Here is a 22,622-nt window from a genome sequence, read left to right on the forward strand (position 1 = left end):
GAAAAACTAAATTCTAGTTAAAGATGGTGAGAAAAAAAGATGCAATTTTTTTTTCTCAACAAAATTATGGGTTTTGTGGAAAGATCCATGGCCTTCAGGTTAAGAAGCCCTGCTCTAGTTGATTCCTTCAGAAAGGATGGACTTATGATTAAAAAGCTAGATGATCTCTAAGGCTCCTTCTAGGTCTAGGATTCTGGGATCCTCTAGAATCTATAGCCCTGACATTTTCTCCCAAGCTTCAAACCCATATCTTTTAGAAACCTCCAGGCTCTCTCGAATTCACATCCCATTGGAACCTCAACATGCCCTATGGCAGGACTCATCATCTCCCCTCTCTCTTCCTCCCCACCTGCCCCCATCCTGCTCTTCTGTTATTCTCTGTTTCTTAGAAGTCTCCTATGATCGAAACCCTGGAATTTGTCTTTTCCCTTTCCCTCACCTCTCATTTACAATGACCAGAGCCCTCTGATTCTGTCCCGAACTTCTCTCCACCACATCTTCCCTCCGCTGCTGCTCCCACGGATGGATCCTTATCACCGCCCACCCCGACTGCAGCAGTAACTTCTGCCATCTGTTCTCTCTGCCTCTGCTAGAATGCTCTTCCTTATGACAGATTTCAGCACATCACTCTACTCAAAAATTATCTGAGTTGCCACTTCCACCAAGCAAAGTTCAAATTCTCTTGCCAACATAAGCTCCTTGAATCAAGAAGTTTCACTTTTGTCTTTATATTTCCAGCACCTGCACGTGCCTCCTGACACCTAGTAGTTGCTAAATAAATGAGTGTTGATTGATACATACAAGATCCTCCACAATCTGACACTTAGATTGTAAACTCATTGTTTCTTTGGTTGTAAACTCTTTTGTTTCTTTTTGTATCACACTTAGCAGAGAACCTGGCCTGTCAGGTGCTAAATAATTATTAAGTAATTGACCAACCCTATTTGTTAAGGCTTATTATTCTCACCACTCCAGCCAAGCTGAAGTAGACATCCCTAAACTAATTTTCCCTTCCTTTCCTCCTTTTCTTCCTCCTTTCCTTCCTTCCTTCCTTCCTTCCTTCCTTTCTTCCTTCCTTCCTTCTTTCCTTCCTTCTCTTCCTTCCTTTTTTCCTTCCTTCCTTCCTTCCTTCCTTCCTTCCTTCCTTCTTTCCTCTCTTCCCTTTCTCCTTCCTTCCCTCTTCCTTTCTTTCCTCTCCTCCCTCCTTCCCTACCTCTCTCCCTCCTTTCTTCTTTCCTTCCATCTCTCTTCTTTTTCTCTCTCCTCTTTCCCTCTTCCTAGTTGGTCAAAGTCAACCATGTACAGCCCCAAAAGAACCACTAAACACTGCCTTTGGACTCAAAAAAAAAAAAAAGTAATCAAGGGATTCATTGTTGGATAATGAAGAAAGAATTCAACATTCTAGGATTCCATGTCCTAAGGTTAAGAAGCAGCCTAGGCAGTACTGGACAATGGATAAATACACTGGGCCTAGAGTACAAATCCTGCTTCAGATACTAGCTGAGATCAATCACTGAGCAATCTAAAGCTCAGTTTTCTCCTCTCTAAAAGGTCTATAAAAACAGCACTTCTCTCAGCATTTCCTAATTATTGTTAAGATAACAAGAGCTAAAGTATATAAAAGTGCTTTGCAAACTCAAAGCTATTATTTAAATAAGAGCTGGTGTTATTATTTCTTTTATTTAGACTACAGTCTGGTGTTTCACCAAATACTAGAATCCACAATCCCTGGGTTACTATTTTTATCCTCATCCAAACAATCAGACCATTGACTGGCCCATTCCACTAAATTTTTGATCACTTGTGGTCCTGTGGGATCCATGGATTATTCTGAATGTTGCTAGGGATTGGGCTCAATAGTGAAGTTGGAGATGAGTAAGACAATAAGCATTATGCATTAAGTCATCCCCCAAAATAAAGGGAACAGGGTTTTTGACAAAAAATATTTTGCTTTTAGGGCATCCTTACATGAAGTGTCTTAAATGCGGTTAACACCAGCCTCTAAATCAACTTTTGATATTCTGCATCTTGCAGTGTTGGTGGTAAGAAAGGAAAACCCAGTGGATTACTTTTATATTGGGGCTAAGAATAGGGAACCCAATAACCACAAGGAGGGAGATTGTGTGGCAAGAAGAAAGAACTCCTCTACTTTTAGGATTCAAGGAGACTTTTTCACCCATTACTAATCTTTGCTGTATGTCTTATATTAATCACCTACTGAAAGAACTGTCCATTTAAAACATTTCCTCCTCAACACTGATAGACTTGACAGAAAATATTGAGATGAATTAAGAGTGTGCTCCTGGATTTATAGGCACTAATGCCAGATTGCACTTAGTGGGAAATTGGCAGGTATTAGCAATCGATTGGCTGTGATTCAGATTGTGGGCAGGTAGGAGTTGTGAAAGGTTTAATTTAAACATCACAACATGGCAGAAACTACTGGCTTTACTTAAGACTAATGAGGTCCTTTCAAATAACATCCCACAGCCACCTACTTGTAGGAAAAAGAGGCAGCCCCCTTTCCTGAAATACAGTCAAGCAGTCTCCCATCAGGAGAACTAGCTCTTTCATTTTCTACCATATCCGATTTTCTCCCAACAGTAATTCACTGGTTTCTTTCCCTGATTATAAGTTTAAGAGAATTTTAGCATGGAAACACACTTAGGCTCAGCTTAGCACGTTGTAACTTCCTGTGCCCACCTTTGATTGTTCCAGAATGAATTATTTAGGGAAAGTTATTACACCGACAGCTTTGGGAGTCCAAGGGATTCTTTTTATGTTCTCAGAAGGGACAAAAGCTTGGGTAGTCCCACTCAATTTTCTATCTAAAGTGTTAGCCCTTGGAGAAGCCAGCAGATTACTTACTTTCTAGGTCCTAAATTCTTTCTTCAAGACTGTCGATCAAGAGGCCATTTAGTGTCCATTATAGCAATAGTTTCTATAATATGGGAATTTTCCCAAGAGTGCCTAAGCTGAGATGCACCATTAACCCCAAAGGGCACAGAGAAACCAAGATATTTCAGCCTCCTGTGGAAGGGTCCTTCCAGGTGCATCGGGTGTCGGGGAGGAAGAGTGCCCAGCCCTTTTTAAGGCTGTTCACTGTGTCCCCTCACCCAGCTTTCATCTGTGGCTTGTAGCACGCATAGGAGTCACGCTCCAGTAGCCATCTTGGCAGATGGGCTGAGCCAGGTTGAGGGGGGATATCCCCCCATAGCATGCAAGAACTGCAAGCAAACTGGAAGGATGAGAACAACGTGCTCCGAGGAAGCTGGTGCTCTGGCGCACCTGGAGTTTGGTCAGACGAAGAAGGTGCAAAGTCTTCCACTGCATCCCAGGTCATCGCCAGCGCTCTGGACTTTGTCTTGCCATTGGACCTTGATGATTCTGGAAGAGGGAGTGAGGCTGACAGCTCTGCACAACTCTCCCTCACTTAAATCCGATTCACAGGCAAGTCAAGTCCATCATGATGTCATTGGTCTTCTTCAAAAATGAAGGACAAACAATAACAACAACACAAGATGGCAAATAGATTTTAGGGTTTAAGGAAAAATAAATTCTCCACCCTGTCCCTTCTTCAAAGCTTTCATTTAATAATAACAGCCAACATTCATATTGTGTAAACAAATATCTACAATATTTATATAACTTTATAATTATTTTATTATATTCTTATATCACATATATTATAATATATACACTTATATATAATAAGTATACTATTATATATAAATAATAAACATATTTATTTTAACATATATTTAGGTTTGCAAAGTGTTTTTGCATATGCTATCTTATTTGATCCTCACAACAACCCTATGAGGGAAGAATTATTATTATTCCTATTTTACAGATAAGGGAACAGACTCAAAAGTTAAATGACATGCTTAACAAGCTAAAAAGTATCTAAAGCAAAACTTGATTGAAAATCTTTCCAACCCCCAGTCTGGCACCCATTTACCAGGGCCAGGTGCTATCCCTGTATTTGTATGAGAGAACAACAGAAATATTATTTAGTAGTAGTAGTAATGCTTGAGAAAAGCCACAGCTAGAGGTCTAGAAAGGTCTTCCTCAGTCCAGATGAAGCTTTGTACCAGGCCTCACCTCTTTGGGGATGACCTATGTGTAAAGTGGCCATGATTTGTTGAATATTTAGTCCTCAACATGGAACATAAGCACTTAGGAGCACTATGTGGATTTGAGACACTCTCTAGAGGATTAGCAAGTAGTTCCATAAATATATTTTTGGCAACTTGGGACAGACTTTTAAACTGCTATAAAAAAGTGAAGCCAGAATCATTTTTCCCCCTGGCCCACCATTAAAAATCGAAAAATAAAGACCTCAGACATGAGCATATCAATTACCTAGACTTTACTTTTCTTGAAGACTATAGCCCAAGTGACAACTGTCTGAAAAGCAGAATTTTCTCTTGACTTTCCTCCAATGTTCCCTCTCCAGAAATAGTTATTGGGTACCAGTTAGCTACATCTGTGAAGAAGGTACATCCTTAAGTCTAATTCAAGTTCATCCTTTGGAGAAGTGACCTGAGGAGAAATAATGGGCTGGGTCTAAATAACCTAGTCTCATCCAGTGAGTCAACTTTGGGAGTCACAAAATAATGGGACTTGTGTGCACCATGAAATCCAACAACTTTGTTGATGAGAGATAAAGGCCACAGAATCTCTAAAGTTAAAAAGATTACTTACAGATCTAATCCCGCTTCCCTTTACCTCCCCAGTCAACATGAATTTAAGCTAGGAAATGTTCCCAGGGGCCTCTGGTAAAACCCTGGATGTTGATGCTCCTCAAGCATTGAGAAAAGCCAATAGCCTCTTCTCCCCTAGCAAAGAGTCGGAGCTACTTAAAATAGGTGTTTTATGACCTAATGGAGATGACTTAGAAGTTAGACGTTCTTTTCCTGATGTCTAGTTCTTGTTAACAAGATAGGCAGTGGACTTGCCAAAAGTCAGAGAAAGAGAGAAGATGCCAGTGTGGTGAAAGAAAAATGAGTCCTGAATGCAGAAGATGCAGCTCTGGGTCCGACTCATAATTCTGCTTCTGGCTACTAGCATGACAATGAGAAATTGTTTTTCTCAGTTTCCTCATGTGAAAAAATAAAAGTGGGGATCTGGATCCAATGAACTTTGAAGCCCCTTTCAGCTCTATGAATAGAAGTCCAGAGAATCACTGTGCCCAAATCATCCAAAAAAAAAAAAGGCAGATAGTAACTATCACCATTGTAATAAGTAGATGGAGGACTGTGAATTGGTCAGTGAATTACACTGCAGACCCTCTCCCATCTCATCTTCATCATTGTAATGAGAGAGAATTCAAGATACTCAAGCTTTAGACTCGGTCCTGGCAGCCCTAGCTGAGTACACTGAGGTTTTTTCAGCCCTTGCTGGTTTGCTTGGCTGTGGTAGGATGCAAGGTCTGGTCAATTGTTAAATGGTGATTGAGTCAGCCTTCTTTCAAAATAGAAGAGATAATCACTTATAGATGTGTGAACTGAAGGGCACGGAAAAGCTTTTCTGTCCCCCAAAACATTCCCATGTTGGCCAAAAATTCCCATCATAAGAGTCAGTATTTAGATTAAGAGCAGTGATTTTTGGAAGCTCCAGTAAGATGTGGAAAGAAATCCATAGTACTTTAGCTTGAATGAGATCAGAATAGATAGCATCAAAGATCATGGCCCTGAAGGAAGAGACCAAGAGGAGATGGGAGATTCTTCTAAGTGAATCAGCATGGCTTTGGATCCAAGCATTCTTCCTTCCCTAGAGAAGGCTGGGAAGGGCTAGAGGCCTAAACACTGGCTTCTCTTGGTTTGGAGGATCACTATTCCTAGGAATAATATGTAAAATTTACTGTAGGTGACAAAATTCTAAAGCAGGAAAAATGGGACACAGTTTCCCTACTATCCTTTTGGTATCACAAAAGAGATATGTTCCCATCAACAACAGGACAGGCTTAGGATAAATGTTCCTCATTTAGATATCACTTTCCTTCCAGTTAAATAGTTCTCCTCATTCTCACTGAAGGAAGTACTACATGCAATTCAAAGAAATTTAGCCTTCCTGAAATGTGACTTTTTTTAAGAGTAATTTTGTTGGGGCAGTGGGCTGCTTGGTTTGATTGATCTGGCCCACACAAAGCATTCTATTCTTTTACTTTTCATCCCTGGTTAGATCAGACCTGGGAAGATTTCTCTTCAATGTAAGTGAAAAAATTATTCAGAGTCAGAGATGTAGCTGTCAAGCAGAGGCCAGGGGTGCTCAAGTGCAGAATCATGTGTCGGGAGGAGGCTGGACAAGGGGATCCCTGAGAATTCTCCTGAGCTCAGAACTACATGGTACTACTAAATGTGTGTGGTCTCATTGTTCATTTCAAAATTGAGCACCTTGAATAAGGGCAAGTTGGGGTTGATGATGCCGACCATGTATCTGTGCTAAAGCAGATTCAAAACCCGGTCTTGTAGCTAGGAAAGGCAGGAATGGTATGTTCCTGGAAGCCTGGGAACTGCACTCCAGGCTGGAATCTGAAGGTAGCTATGAGGATAAAGTCCTGAATGAACTATCGGACCCATTGCAGATCAAAGGCAGACAAGAGAGAGCAAAAGAAGCAATTCATCCATCTATTCTTACATTTGGAAGAGAACTTCAAAGAAGCCCATATTAGAGTCTATTCTCCCCAGAGACTGAGGTGATATGAGAATGCGTTTTCAGGCATTGGGGGGAAATGTTAGTATTTCTTCCTTGTTAAAGATTCCCAGTAGATAGCTATTTGTAAAAAAAATAATTGCTGCTGACTGGTTAAATGGAATTGGGGTGCTAATTGCTAGTGATTAATATTAGGAAGAATGGGATTAGGTAGGAGCTTGAGTAGTTACCTTTAGAGAAGAATTACCCTACTCACATGGGAATACTCCTAGAACCTTGAGGGGGATTTGGAGCCAGTCATTCTCTGGAAGAGAGAGTTGAGAACCTAGCTACAATGAATTATGACCCCATTGGCAGAAGCATTAAATAAAACAAAAAGCAATTTTGGCAAGCCATTCTTTTGGGCCACAATGTAGAAATGATGTCGTGTCTGGGAAAGATCAGCCATCATGCTAACAATTGGTAATCTAGTCTTTGGAGAATGCTTCACTTCTTTCCTACCCTTACCAACCTAGGACTTCTCAGTTTGGAGTCAGAGGTGCTGGGTCTGCTGTCTACAATCGTGGGTCGGGGGCAACTGTTTTGGCTTTCTGGGCTTAGATTTTTTCATTTGGAAAATGAAGAATTTGGATAAATGTTCTCTACAATTCTTTCTAGCTTGAAACATTGAATGGCGGGGCTGTTGGGAAGATTAAGAGACAAAAATTCTATGGCACAACAGTGAAGTTATTTATCCTTAAGACTACATTGAAATGTAAATTATTAACTTATGTCTCCCTTTGACTACAATCTCCTAATTTCCATCAGCTAGCAATTTTTCTAGTGTGAGGTCAATTGTCAATTCAACAGAGATGTCTTTAGAGAGCTGTCCAACCTCCTCATCTGGACCAGAGATTCCATCATGCAGGGAATTTGTCTGACGATGAAACATCTTTCTTTAGTGCAAAACATCAATCTCACTTCTATGTTACAGAACCACTGGAAGGTTGTGGGACTCGCATAATAAGCATTAGAAGTGGGATTTGAATTCATATCCTTGACTCCAAGGTCAGTGCTGTAGCTACTCTGCTAGACTTTATGTTACAAGTGTGAGGTCTGATAAAAACATTTTCACACCTCCGAGCTATGGAAAATGTGACCCTTACATCTGGAATGGCCAAAAACATTTCTATTTAAAGACAAGAACAATCTTTGGGATCATTTGCACAAGACAGCTCCCCAAACGTGAAAGGACGATTCTTGTCCACATAAAAATCAAGGGTTGAGCTTGATGCATAGAGCAGATGAGCTTAGAACCTCATGCTAAACAGACGTTCACAGCATGTCTGGGAAAATATGTGTTTACAGTTTAATTGTAGAGTAAACTGTGACCCTCGCCAGAGCTGAGCTGCAATAAATGTTTCGCTCAAATGCCTGTGTAGGTGGATGTACTTAAAAATATAAGTGAGAATATAAGGAGCTTAGATAAGTGGGTGATTCTCAAATGCTAAGTTAGGGCTGAAAACGTGTCCTGCTAAATCCCTGTTTGTCCCGACCATGACAGAAAAGTGTCACAGAGTGAGCTCGGTAGAAAAGGATATTATATTAAATATGTAACTTAACAAGGCATGACAGCAGTTTGAATGGAGCAAAACGGCCCAGATCTGGATTCTAATAAATAAAGAAAGAGAAGCACTTTCTGTCAGCAGTCAGACCTTAGGAAACTGGAGCATTACAGCTGGAGAAGAGGAGGAGGTTTGTAGCCAGGAAGGCAATGGAACCCAGCCAGCTTTGATTATTTATGGTGTGTTGATGAAGGAACAACTTTCCATATGAGGCACAGCTTTACCGAAGAACAGTAAAGCTCGCTAGAGGAAAAGGTCCAGGGAAAAAAGAAGATGGAACAGAAATGATACCGAATGAAAACAATTCTAACGTTTAAAAAATGTTTTTGCCTAAGCCTTGGAATTTCTTCAACATAAGGAACTTGTGATGTGGAAAGCTGCCTCCACTGAGATAGAATGCCTTGACCTGTCTAGGAGTGAACAAAGTATTTATTAAGTGCCTACTGTGTACCAGGCTTTGTGCTAAGTACTTGGGGATACGGAGAAAGGCCAAAAAAAATTCCCACTCTCGGGGGAGCTCGAGATCTAAAGGGGAAGAAACATGAGAACGGCTATGTACGCACAAGGTGTGTGACAAAGGGGAGGGAGATTGGGACAGGCCGTGGCATTTGAGTCGAGCCTTGCAAGATGCCAGGGAAAGCAGAGAGAGCAGGAAGAGAATTCCAGGCATGGAGGATGGCCAGGGGTTTCCATAAATTAAAAATTAAATAAGTAAAACATTTGAAAGAACATTTTGAGAGATGAAGTTCATGTGCAAGAAACAGCAAGGAGCCAAGGTTAAGAAGGATAAAGTCTGAAAAAGCCCATCACGTCTGGCAATGAAGGAAGGGATCCTCGGTAACTGGGAGAGGAGTTTCACTGATGATGTAACCAATGGTCCTAAGTTGTCGGGGCCCGAGAGGTTAAATAGCATGTTTCTAATCACATAGCTCACATGTTGTCTGACACAGTAGTAGAACTCTGGTCCTCCTGATGCCAGAGCTGGCCCTGCAGCCATATACAAACGACATTCTAAACGCTGTCCATTCATAAACAAGCCCTAGCTCAAAAATGACATTTGGGGCATTTAGCCTGGGGCACTACATCTCTATCGATCAGATCCAACGGAAAGCCCAAATTCTCCATTAAACTGTCACACCGTTTAAAATTATTTCGATCTCAATTATATTGGTATTCCCTCTGTTGGTGAAAATCAAAGCCCATTTGTACCATCTCATCCTGAGCCAGTATCCATTCTGTCTATGCTGAGCCCTCACAGATAATTCACTGAATGGGCTGGAGGCCTTCCTCTAGCTAATTTTTGCATTTCCTAACTGCCAGTGAAGCACTCAGGTTACCTATTTTCCATTGGTCCCAATGTCCAACCACTTTCTCTTCTCTTCTGATCATACCTTTCCTCAATTATAACCTTAGATTTCCTCCCTGCTTCCCAATGGTGATGGAGCTGGTTTCTTTTAAGCTGCCTAACTTATCAGTTGGATCCTCTAATGAACTCTAAGGACTTCTGTAGAGCCTTAGGTCCTTCCATCCTGAAGGGAAACCTTCCAATAAGTGATGTCTAACCCATTGAGAATAAGCTTCTTGAGTGAAGTCTGCTTCCTTTTTCTATTTGCATTCTTGTTATGTAGCATAATACTTGGAATATACTAAATACTTAATAAATGCCTTTCCAATTCATTAATTTATATCCCTTTACCACCTCTTGAGCATAGTTTATTGTTGGAAACTTGCTAAACACCCTCTTATGGCCTCTACCATCTCTCCATTGCCCTCTGGGTCACTGCAAATTTGTGATATTAAGATTTTTTTTTTTTTTTTTACTATGTAACACCTCCAGGAGCCACTTAGGCTTATTAAAAGTACCATACAACTTTCAAAATGCAATTGTGCCCTTTCCCCCTCCAATCTGATTCTGGGCACAGCTCGTTCTGTCCCAAATACAAGGTATTCTTTTAAAAAAATCTCAGCACAATTAGCTTAAAACTGAATTAAGCCTTTTGGAAATGCTGTTTGCTGTACTAAACTCAACTGAACAACAAACCAGACAAAAGGAATGCAAATTGGAGACCAATTCTAGCTCAACAGAATTCTGGGTTGTTGTTTGGCTTTTTCCATCCATTCAATTTTTCCCATGCAGGTTGTCAGCCATCTCTTTTGAATAATCAAGAATCTCACAGAAGCCTGAGAATGCTCTGCAGTTTGATGCAAGCAGCATATAGATTGATATTCAGTGACTAGAAGTGTAAATATTATTGTCCCCATTTTTCTGGTCTCATTCTCTCCCTGAGATATTTTATAAATTTAGTCTATAATGGTTTTAAGATTCTATTACCTCCAGTACGAGATCCCAAGAATTCTTAACTTCCAAAAAATCATTTGTAGAAGATTGGCCTAATGCCTTTGGTACCCTTAATATTTCAGAAATACCAGGGCAGTATTTGGGCTGTCTGTGTACTACTAGTCTTTCCTTTGGGGAAAATGCTGTACTTATGTGAGATTTTTACTTTTTTTCTCCTAGGATTTTAATTTTTCTTTTTAAAAATATCTATTTGGTCCTAACCGCTTCATCCAAATGCTTGACTTCATCAGAATATTAGCCAAAGAAGTAATGTAATAACTTAGCTTAGCAAATGTACTTGTTCTTTCTTATAAACATGTAGTGGCATTGAACCTAGTTAGTAAGAATGCCTCAGTCCAAATCCTGGTTATATCTCTTAGAAATAATCATGTTAACACAGTCTTCCTACATAGAATTCCTTGGTGATATTGTAGTCAACAACTAGAAGCTTGCTGGAGCCAGTTTAACTTGGCTCATTAGTCAGATTTAAATCTATGGGGATCTTAAAATTTTCATTTTTAACTCAAAAAAGAACAAATGTTACAAATTAGGGCTTGATGTATTATTTGGTTGATTGCCTAGACTTAAGAAACAATCCAGAAAATGTTAATAATGCAGTTTACGCTTACGTACTGTATATATATATATACACACACACTATATGTGTATTTTACCAGACAGCCTATTGTTAAAACATTTACTAGACATCCCTGTAAATAACAAAGGATCCAAAATTATGTTTTAGCTGTTTAGAATAAAAATGTGGATGTTGTCAAGGGATGACAAAGCAGAATAACACTAGCTTATATAACTTGGTTCCAATCAAACTGAAAATCTGAAGAAATAGGGCTCAGGAAAGAATTGTCCCCAGGAGGTCAACAGATTGAGGTAACAGATTTTTTTTTTTTAATTAATTGGGCAAGACTGCCTAGTTTAAAAAAAATATATATGTCCTGTGGACTGAATTGAGGAAGCAGCTTTCTACTTGTAGTATATAAGAAAATGTAAGTCAGACCTCCTTGTCTGAAAATTGGCTTTTTTGAAAAAGTAATTGATGTTCATAGTTAGTAGAATTTGTGAGATAGAAGATATGATGTTGCTTTATCCTTGGGGGAAGGAGCAGGAGGGCATGCAATCGAATCTAATTCATAGTGCTAGTTAAGAATTCAAGGGAGGTGGTTTCTTTCTTTCTATTTTTTTGGGTGGGAAGAAGAGTCTTCCATTTGATTTTACTCAGCATTTTCCTCTCTGGCTATTCAGAAGAGTAGAAAGTTGGATTTTAGCTCTTCCACTTCTTCCCAATGACTGCATGGAAAATTTTTAGACCTAAAACAGATGTTGATTGATAATCTGTTGTCTTTCTCTTTTCAGGAAAAATTATGTCTTATATTTTTAGAATTACCATTAAGTATTAAATTTTCATATGGAAGTCATTTTTAAGAGATTATTAATTGTATACTGAGGCTGTAACTTCCCCTGATAGTTCACATACTGGGTAATTCTCAGTATACTCCGTTTCTATGTTCACTACTGAGTTATTAAATTCCCCTATAATTCCTGAGGTCATTAATCCCAAATAAGACTATCTTTAACTAACAGGGTTCAGTTCTCTCTGTTTATCAGCAAATGGCCAGAGGATTGATCCTGAAAACATCAAGTACCGGTTCTGGTAGAAGTGATAGGTATAAAGTTCATCCTTGTTATTTTCTTGATAGTGCTGGGAGGATATAGACAAGGTTTCTCTCCAAATACTTCTCTTCCAGCCTTTTTAACAAAGGCTAAAAAACAAGAGGGGATAAAAATATCTTTCTTGCTTATCTCCTTAGGGTTACTGGGAAAAGAAAATGGAAAAGAGTAGATGAAAGCATTCTCTAAATTATAAATGTGAGGAATTAAGGGATTAAAACCCAGAAGAACTGAAGATGTATTGGGAGCAAGTGAATATTGTACACTTTGCATCTACCCTGAATCACACAGGTTCATACTAATCTGAAAATCATTTCAAAGACTGAGAGAAGGAATTTCTATCATTCCACAATATTTATTTGAGTGCCTTTGTGCAAGAGGCTTTGTTAAGCACTATGGGGGAATACGGAGTTGTCTAAAACATGACTCTTGCCCCGATGAGCTAACAGCCTTAGAGGAAAGATGAGAAATATACAAACAAAATTGCTGTGCTGGTTCAGAGAAAAGAAAGATTCTCTTTGGCTTGGAAGCAATAGGAACCCAACTAGTGGAGCTGTGGAAGGAGGAGGAAAGATGAAGCCAACCATGGGCCGCATCATGAACAGAATCATGGGATGGAGACAAATTCTGGGCTGTGTGGGGAAAATGATAGGTGGTCCAGTTAAGTGACCTACCTTATATTAAGTGTAGGCTATAGAACAAGAAAATAGTTGAGACCATATTGGATCAAACTTCATACACTAAATTAAGAAATTGGATGTCATTTCTAGCTAGCAAGCAACCACCAAAGAATTATGAGCATCAGTGGATGATCACAGCTGTTTTAGGAAATTAATTTGGTGGCCATGTGTGTGATAGGGAAAGGTGCAGAGGTAGGATGAACAGTTAAAGACTCCTGCAGTTGTTTAAGTAAGTTAATGAGGGCCTAACCCTGGATGGTGGCAATAGAAATTTAAAGAGAGGGATGGGTAAAAAAAGCCATTTCAGGAATAGAATCAACAGGATTTTGTTATATGAGGGTGAGGAGGAAGAAAAAGCAATTCAGGTTTTGCACTGGGGTGAGCAGAAGAATGCTGGTGTTGCTAATAGACACAGAAGTCAAGAGCTGATGCAGTTTTGGCAAAGAGGAAGCAGGGAAGAGGATGAACTTTGTTTTGAACACTATCTTCCAAACATTCCATAGCTATAAGATTATTTCTGTATCCAGAATGAGCTGAAATTTAAAAGATGAACATTTCAGATTCTGCTAGGCTACCAGAATCTGAAATGTTCATCTTTTAAGTTTTCTAGATGTTAAAAAAAGGAGTTTTACTCATGAATTGGAAAAAAACAAAAAACCTGGGCTTGTTAAATTAATAACACAGAGACATTCTTCCAAGCCACCATTCAAAAAGAAGCTTGCCTGAGGAACAAGGGAAAGCAGCTAAGACACCCAGATTTCTGGCTGGAACAATCTATGTTACTTTTCAGGCTATAAATATTTTAGCTCTGCCTTCTTGAAAATAATTTCTTACCCAGAAAAATGTGGGTTTTTTTTTTATTAGCTGGAGTATTAAAAGAATCTTGATTATTTTGAAGAGAAAACTCTACTTGTAAGACATGCCAGCAAAGACTCTTTAAGGCAATGAATATTTCAGAAAATAGATGGTAGAGGCAGCAATAAAGAAAAAAAAATCGAGGGACTGGATATGTGGAATTTAAATGAGGGCAAATAACAATCTTATTAAATACATTCTCCTAAAGCATATTCAAATAAAGCCCAAGGATTTAATATATATCAACATTCATTACCATAAAACTTGGTACTACTTTTGAGACCAAAATTAAGTTTTCAGTCTAAGAAGTTATCAGATTTGTCAATGTTGTATCAATAGAAGGCATTTGTGTTCTAGTACACAAAAATGGTATTAATGTATAATGTTCATCCTGCACAGTATATTTTAAGCAGATCTTATAATCTTGATTTTTGTATCCACATTCTAGTCTTTCTATTTATTTTGAAAAGGAGTCAATGTTTTTTTCAGCTAATTAGTGACATTTTACAACAAATTCTCATTCAAATCCAGAAATTCTGTGCTGAGTTTCTTGTGTAGTTCATAAGAAAACAAATTGTATAAAGTTTGCCTTTATTCATGAAAAAAATTTTTTTTTGCATGGCCCAAATGTGTAATTAAGAGAAACAAGTACAGCATTAAACTCTGTGGGGAAGGGTAGAGCAAAATTTCCTGTCCTGTTTCCCCGCCCAGGTATTTCATTTTTCAGCCTCATTAGAAAGTTCAATTACTCCCTGTGAAGATAATGCACTTAAAAGAGCCCAAAGTACCGAAGGGTCTTCGCAGTTGTGCTGCTGCTCCCAATGAAGGAAGAGTTCTTCTTTCCGTTCCAGCGTCTGCTTACAAAGAAGACAGTTAAATCCCAAGTTAGACCAGACCTGAATCTTGTACGGCGTGGCGCCGTCCGGGCTTGGCAGAGCCTTCCCTGGTTCGCTGGTTCCCAGCGCAGCCTCCTCGCTCTTTGTTAATACGTCTAGGTTTTTCTGATGGAGGAGGAAGATTTCCCTTTTGAGCTGGATGGGGAAGGCGTACACCTCCTCCTCCAAGGTGTCCCTCCTCCCCAGGCCCCTCCTCTCGCTGTGCTGCTTCCAGAAGTGGGCCGCCCGCTTCACCACCTCGTCCGGAGCGCCCTTGCTGCCTGGGAAGGTCCCTTCCTTCAATTTCCCTGGGAAGTCCTCTCCGTGCACATACAACAAATGGAATTTCATCTCAGAAAAAGACTGAGCGGTGACCTGACAGCGGCCACACCTGATGTCCAACTTGACCTCACTGGCTGCTCCTGGAAGGAGGGTCTCCTCGAGGATGGACTTGTTTTCTCTGAAAACAGAAAAAGCAGAAGGTGCATGAGAGTCAGCCCTAGTAAAGCCTGAGCCACAGTCTGGTGCCCCAAACACCCGCCCAGACAGGGGAGTGTGGACAAGGCAAATGGAGGAATGGAGGTGGATCGCCTCCGGTGGGGCCATCAGGGCTTCCCTTAAGACCTCTCCTTCAAGGGGAGTGACTCATGCTGTCCTTACAGTCTGTTACAGAGACAGGCAAGTCAGGGCAGGGAATCCCGAAAGAATACGTATGGCCTGGGGTACAGACAGCCAGTTCAACTTTCAGCTCTGTCACTACAGCTCTGTAATCCTGGGCAAGTCATTCAACCTGAGTCTTGTTCCTCATCTGTAAAATGAGTCCCTTCCAGCTCTCATAGCTCATGGCTATATTCTCTTTGAATAATGCCCCCAAATGGGACTTTTGTTTGATTTACAAGGATTTAGATACAACTCACCCCCCACAAACAATTATAACAAATTTTATAGGGAGTTATGAAGTAGTTTATAAAAGCACAGAGATGTTTCTGAAGACCCGAAATAGATATAAACAATATTAAATCTTACTCCAGCCCCCAAATCAAAACTGAATTTCTCTCCCATGTGCCGCTGCCATCAACACTCACCTTTCCACTGATTCTTCTGCTCCTCGATTCTTTGGCCCTTTGCCCTGCAGCAGTTCATTGATGGAGGGTTCAGTGTTGATCACAACCCGATGTACTTCTTTCAAATGGCCAAAGTAGACCCTAATGTGACCAAACACTTTTGCACAAAATTCACAACACATGAGCTTCTTGAGACGACTCTCACTGTGATGAAGCTTCATGTGGGTGCTGAGACTTCCAGAATGCACATATGCTTTGCGACAGATCCGGCAACTGTAGGGCCGTCTGTTTGTATGAGTGTTCATATGATCCTGAAGATGGTGTTTAAACTGAAAGTGGTGGTTGCAGATGTGGCATCTGTGCCAAGGCTTTTTTATGGCAGAAAAGCCATTCTTGCATACGGTACCTGGTTTAGTAGAAGCACTATCATTCTGCTTAGAGCCGAGATACTTATTTGAAAGTGAACTATTTGACAAAACGTCTCGGTCTGAGCAGCCGGGGGATTTGGTCTGTAGAACAGGTGCAGGGGAAGCTAGGGGAGCCACTGCTTGCATGACAATGACAGGCTTGGGCATAATGTTCCGATACTTTTTCACAGCCCCAGTTTTTCTGTCTCTGAGTTCCTGGGGGTCAATTTTTACTCTTTCTTTACCATCTCTACATGTGTCAACAATACACTTCCTCTTCTTGGTCTGAAAAGCCAAAATTTCATCTGGGATTTTGCGTTTTCTTCCTCTTCTCTTTGCTGTTCCACCATTCAATTTCTTTTTGCTGTCAACTTCCACCTTGGTGGTGGAGCAAAAGGCATCTTCACGGACCCCTGGCTTGGACACTTGTGTAAGTGAAACAGCAAAGAGCTTATCAGATGTTTTGGTGGACACACTGAAGGTTTTGGCAAATGAGGCAACTTTGTCACAGTCAGACCTGTGCCAAGGAGAAGCAGGCCCTACAATGCTGGCATTTGACTTAGCTTTACAAAACATTGCTGTCTTCATTCTTGAGTAAGGTAAGATGGGAAGTTTACCTTTAGGTGCTGTAGGAATCAGCTGAACTGCATTGCCAAAAATCGCCGGGGACAGCACAGTAATGGCTTTTGCAGAATCAGCTACTCTCTCCTTGATTTTCTCACCACCAATGGAAGAGGACTTTCTGGCTACTGTCTTTGTGTCTACATTGGCTTTCACTGAATTACCCGGCTCAGCTGAAGTTTCCTCTGGTACCCATGGTTTTGGAATAATAACAGTGTCACCTGCCTCAGGTTTATTTATCAGTGGAGGTCCAGATTCTACACAGCCGCTTTCATCAAGCAAAGCAGTCACTGTGATTTCGGCTGGTACCTGATCTATTAATATCACATGCTCAGAAGAATCAATGTTAGTATGAAGTTCAGAATGGTTGGCTATTGAAGGTAAAGGCTGAGCACATGTTTGTATATTGCCTGGAACCTTCCTAATTACACTCACAGAAGAGTTTGGAACAGTTTCCACTTCTGGTACCTTCTTATTTCTTATAGGTTGGTACCGAGGAATAGGTAATTTAAGGTTTTTGGGCAATGACATTTTAGGCTTCTGGATGGGTTGGCTCGCCACTGCTGGGGTAACATGGGGCAAAGCAACAAGAGAAAAGGTTCCCTCCTGACCGGCAACTTGCATCAGGGCATAGTTTTGTGGTGGCATTAGCAGAGGTCTAGAATTTGAGGATGTGGGATGAACTTGATCAGAGAGTGATGGTGACTGATAGGGCAGCAGTGGGGATGTTAGGACTTTGGGTGTAATTTTGGGGGCAATAGTCCTAAACTGAATTTTATTCTGTAAATTTTTCCCAGTCTGTGTTGTCCAGGGAGAGATTTTAGGTTCATCTGCAATGATAATCAAAATGCAAAAACAAAATGTTATTGTGTGATATTTATCCAAATGTTGACAATTCAAATAAGCATATTAAAAGTAACTTAAAGAAAAATAAAATTCAATGAGATGGTATAAAGAGATTCAAAGAAGTGTCAAATCATCACTTTCACAAAATTTCTCTAAATAGTATTTCTTTGGGTCACGGTTTCAATGCTCAAACTAGGACTGGGAGTTAGGGTACAGTGCTTACTTAGCACCTGGTGTGCTAACTAATGTAAGTTAATACATTTTGCTTCCCTCCTTAAACAATTGGCTTTACAAAGACATCCTATGCAAGTACTCACTTCCTTGCCCAGACCTTTTACAAACAATCCTCATGACCTACCAAGTCCTGTCATCTCTGAGCTGCACTTTCCTATGCAGATCAAAGATATATAAAGTCTGGTCCAGAAGATGCTATAGCCGCCAATTCAGAGCAGAATAAAATAGATTGTCACTGTGAACATTCATCCCTCGCTCCCTTCAAGGCCATCCCATTTGGCACAGTGGCAACACAATTTGTTTGCACAGTGGAAGAATTCCAACTTGAAAGCCAGCCTTGTTTCTATTTCCCCATGTGACTTGTGAATTTCTCTTGACACCTTTCAAACTGTTTGTGTGCTTTTGCAATTGAATCACTAGCATTTAAAAGCTGAAGTGACTTTCCTCAACCACACTGCCATTTTAAAATGTTATAATCTACCAAACATGCAAAGACAGAAAACATTCTCTAACTTATGTGACTAAAGCAGTGGTTCTCAAACTTGTGTTCTCAGTATCTTCATGTTGTTTAAAAAAAAAAAAAACTATCGAGGATCTGTTCAAAGAGTTTTTGTTCACATGGGTTATATTTATAGCTATTTACTATATTAGAAATAAAAAATAATTTTGAATTTATAGATCCTCTGAAAGGGTTTCAGAGATCCCAACAATTCTTTGGACTACACTTTGAGAACCACTGGACTAAAGTAATCATACTCTAAGATTTATGGGAGTACCTAGTGACTAGTTATTTCATCTTATTCCACTTTAAAGGCAGCAGGAAATACAGGAAAACAAAACAAAAACATCAGAGTCAGATGATCTAGGTCTGAATTGTATCTTTCCTACTTACTATTAATCTAAATTTGGGTACATTACTTAGTCTCTTTGGGCTTCTCTTTTTTCATATATAAAATGGAATACTTTCCTCATGACCAAACTGTGAATTGGTTAGCAAACAGATTTACAAACTGTAAAGTCTTACCTAATATGAGATATTGTTATTCTAATAGGTCTCTTCCTTAACCCAAATGAAGAGAAGAAAGGGAGACAAAGATTGGTTGTGGACCCATCATAGGAGTAATTCCCCGAGTGGAAACCAGAATAAGGAGGCAATTTCTTGCCAAAAATCTTTACATGAAAGAAATGGTCTTAGATAAAGAATTCAATCTGCATTTCTAACTCTGGACAAAGTGTACAAGTTCAACATCTTTCTTTTTGATTGAGGCATTCACTTATACAGTTTGATAAATGGAGTCTTAAATAGGCTAGGGACATTTGTCACAGTCTCTATATAGATGACACTGCTATATTTAGCTGGAATACTAGATCATCGGGATGATCTCAGCTTGCTAGGTACAATAGGTAACACTGATCTCGTAGTAGACCTTAGTAAATACCATTTGGGATTTCTAGAAATCAAATATCTGGGACACATGAGAGAAATGGCCCTGTAAGACCCATTTGAGACAAAACAGAATTTTAGAAAGGAAGGCTCTTATAATTAAAAAAAAAAAAATACTTGAATCATTGGTTCCAGATACAAAAAGCCAAGCTTTGTGTGACCAAGTTGATTCATGACCTGAATAATCTCAGAAGGGTAAACCAGATAAAATGACCTGTACACCAAAGTGTCAAGAAAAACTGAAATAGGCTCTGATTTTTCAACTTGTTTTAAGAATCCCAGATTTTTCCCTTATAGTGACTGCTACAAATAGACTGCTACTGCTATAATTAGGCACACTGCTGTTAGGAAATCAAGAAAATGTAAACATTTTGTGCTGTATCATGGGAAAAACTAAGTTGACAAAAAGAAAGACCTCAGAAAACTCTCCAAGGACCCACCTTCTCAACCTGTCCAATTTTAACAAAGTTCTCTTCTACCATATAATTGACAATGGTCATTTTTTCTTGAAAACCCTGCAGAAAGAGGTTTCTAGAAAAACTTTCTGGAGTAGCCCTGCTCTAATTTTGAAAAGTTCTATTTGTCAGGAAGTTGTTATCTTAGGGATAAGTCTTCTAAGCAGAACAAATAAATCCAAACCTCTTCCCAGTGAAAGTTCTTCATATGTCTGAAGATGACTATCACAGTCACCCTTCCCCAAGGCTTTTCTCTTCTAAACACCCCTAGTTCTTTTGAGAAATCCTCATACCACATCTTCTCAAGGCCTTTCATCTTCCTGTGCTTTATTCCCTAAAGGAACAACACTGTTTCTAAAAATGTGGTGTCCAGAACTGAAAAGGTATTTCAGATGTTTCCTTATCAAGGCTAATTGCAGTTGGATTCTCGCCTCTTTAGTTCTTTATCCTCTGTTTCTCTGAATGTAACCTAAAATCACATAAGCTTTTTGAACTGCCATAGCATATTGTTGGTTCTTTAATGAATCAGAAGTCTACTAAAACCTACAGATTCTTTTCAGATAAATTGCTACTTATCCACATTTTCTCCTGAAGTTAACTTTTTAAACCCAATTTCTTGTTATAATTAGTCCAACATTTTAGTGTAAGACATTATTGGACCCTTACCCCAGTATTTGAATTGGTCTTTTAAATTACATAAAAGGTAGAAATGGCATGCTTATCCCATTTCTGCCTTTATGCTCCACCTTAAAAAATAAATAAACCAACAATGTTGAATTGCAATTACAGTTTCATTGGGCCCTTCAATGGAAACTTCTTTCCAAGCTATTAAGGACTATTTTTGGAGATATTATTTTTTAACCAACCTAAAAACATTTAACTGTACTATTATCCAGTTGTACATATTCTCCCAATCTGTTCACAAAAATAGCATGAAAATCTTTGTCAAATACTTTGCTGAAATCTGGCAAAATTATTACCTACAGCAATTCCCTGTTCTATCAGTGTAATAATTCTACCAAAAAGGTAAAGAAGGACAGTCTAGCACCATCTGTTTTCGATAAAAACATGGTAGGGCTTTGTCAGCATTATTATCTTTTCTAGAATTTCAAAATCATTTATTTTATAAAGGATAATCCTAGAAGTTTTAGAAGTTTTCTAAGAATCAAAATCAAGTTCACTACACTATATATTTTTCAGACTCCTTTCTTTTTACTGAAAATTGGACCAATATTTGCCTTTTGTCAAAGAGTCTTGGGGCACTTCTCCCATTCTTCATGATCTGTAAATTTTGATCTTCAGGATTCGTAAAAACAGCGTCCTATAACATGCTTCCACTAGACTTGGTAACTTCAGTTCATTAAAGGAAACTATAACTTTGTAAATGCTGCCATATTTATTTGTATATCAACTCTCTATTAGATACTTCTCTTCTCATCTTTTCAATCTAAACATCGTCTGCCTTGGCATAGAACTTTGTTCCTTCAATGGACCTGTTACAATAGTATGGTCAATCCATTTGTGCTTGCCTGTCAGTAATACCTTATGGATTTTCCACAAGAGACTTATATAAAATGCTTGTGTGGCTTCAACTAGGACACTCCAGTTTTCCACTGGTTATCTTTTTCTTCTCACTATGTTATTGGTTCATCTTTTCTGGTCCTTCTTTCTTCTCTCCACCCCCAATTTTTTAGGCCTTAAATTTATTTCAAGTATATAGTTTATATGTATATTACTGAGCAATGGTCATCCACTTCTTAAACAATTCCCCCCGGTTATAATGTCAATGAAAAATAAATGTTTGTTGTTATTGTTTAATAATTTTTCTGTACTACCAGACTCTTCATGACCCCTTTTGGAATTTTCTTGGCAAAGATACTGCTAATTCCTTCTCCAACTCTTTTTACAGATGAGGAAACTGTGAGGCAAACAGGATTATGGGACTTGCGCAGATTCACAAAGCTAGTAAGTATCTGAAGCCAGATTTGAACTCAGGAAGAGGAGTTCCTGACTGTAGGCCATATATACTTGTTTAGTGAAATAAATAAAAAATACAGTAAAATATAAAGTTAACTTGTAGTTCTAAGTTAATATGCAGCCTGCAGAAATCCATTTCTTTTTGAGTTTGATGCCAATGCTCTATACCACTTCTTCTACATAATTTTTCATTTATAATATATTATAGCCTACTTGGGGCTACCATTTGCCATCTGCATGGTGACTTTGGTTCTTTGGAAACTAATATTTCAGGACTTGTAGTCATACATACCTGGTGGAACATACTGGTGTTAATTAAATGGGCCTTTCTTTTAGTTCCAAATTTGGGATTGTTAAAAGCATTACACAATTTTCCAAAAGTAATATATCTGGCTATCCTCTCATCATTCAATTGTGAACCCACCGTACCAACAACCTGTAGCACCTAAGAAACATATATTGATGAACTGGCTTTATTTTTATCCTTCCACCTCTTATCAGAGATTGGACAACTGCCATACTTCATTAACTAAATTTCTCCTGTAGAAATAAACTTTTGAGTGACTGTGGATTGCATTTAGGAGGGCAGCATTCTGGAAGTTGATGTTATCAACCCAATGTCATCTGCAAATAAGAGTATTTGGAGGACAGAGAATCTCTATTTCAATGGGATCATGTGTTGATTATTTTCCATCACAGTGGCAAATGTTATTAGTGTCTCACCTCTTTTGCTTTGATCAGTAATAAGCAGAAAGTGGAACAAAATTATATTTGTTGTTACAACTTTCAAGAAATCTATATGTGATTTTTATAGGAAACAATCAGTTGGAGGAGAATGTTTGATAGTTTTTTTGCTATTGCTAAACAAATGTTTTTCTA

The 22,622-nt window shown here is 39.1% G+C and overlaps 1 protein-coding gene across 1 annotated transcript in view; it reads right to left on the bottom strand.

The window, feature by feature from the left end:
- Window positions 1-14,032: 14,032 nt before the first annotated feature.
- The window catches only part of ZNF438 (zinc finger protein 438), an 85,086-nt gene continuing 76,496 nt past the window's right edge, over window positions 14,033-22,622 (bottom strand). The window contains exons 3-4 of the mRNA XM_051963219.1: window positions 15,781-17,617; window positions 14,033-15,155 (exon numbers count right to left, since the gene is read on the bottom strand). Of these exons, the coding sequence (XP_051819179.1) occupies window positions 14,537-15,155; window positions 15,781-17,617 (2,456 nt within the window). The 3' untranslated portion in view covers window positions 14,033-14,536. The remainder of the gene's footprint in view (window positions 15,156-15,780; window positions 17,618-22,622) is intronic.

Source organism: Antechinus flavipes, chromosome 5 (assembly GCF_016432865.1).
Source record: "Antechinus flavipes isolate AdamAnt ecotype Samford, QLD, Australia chromosome 5, AdamAnt_v2, whole genome shotgun sequence".
In the NCBI taxonomy this organism is placed as follows: Eukaryota; Metazoa; Chordata; class Mammalia; order Dasyuromorphia; family Dasyuridae; genus Antechinus; species Antechinus flavipes.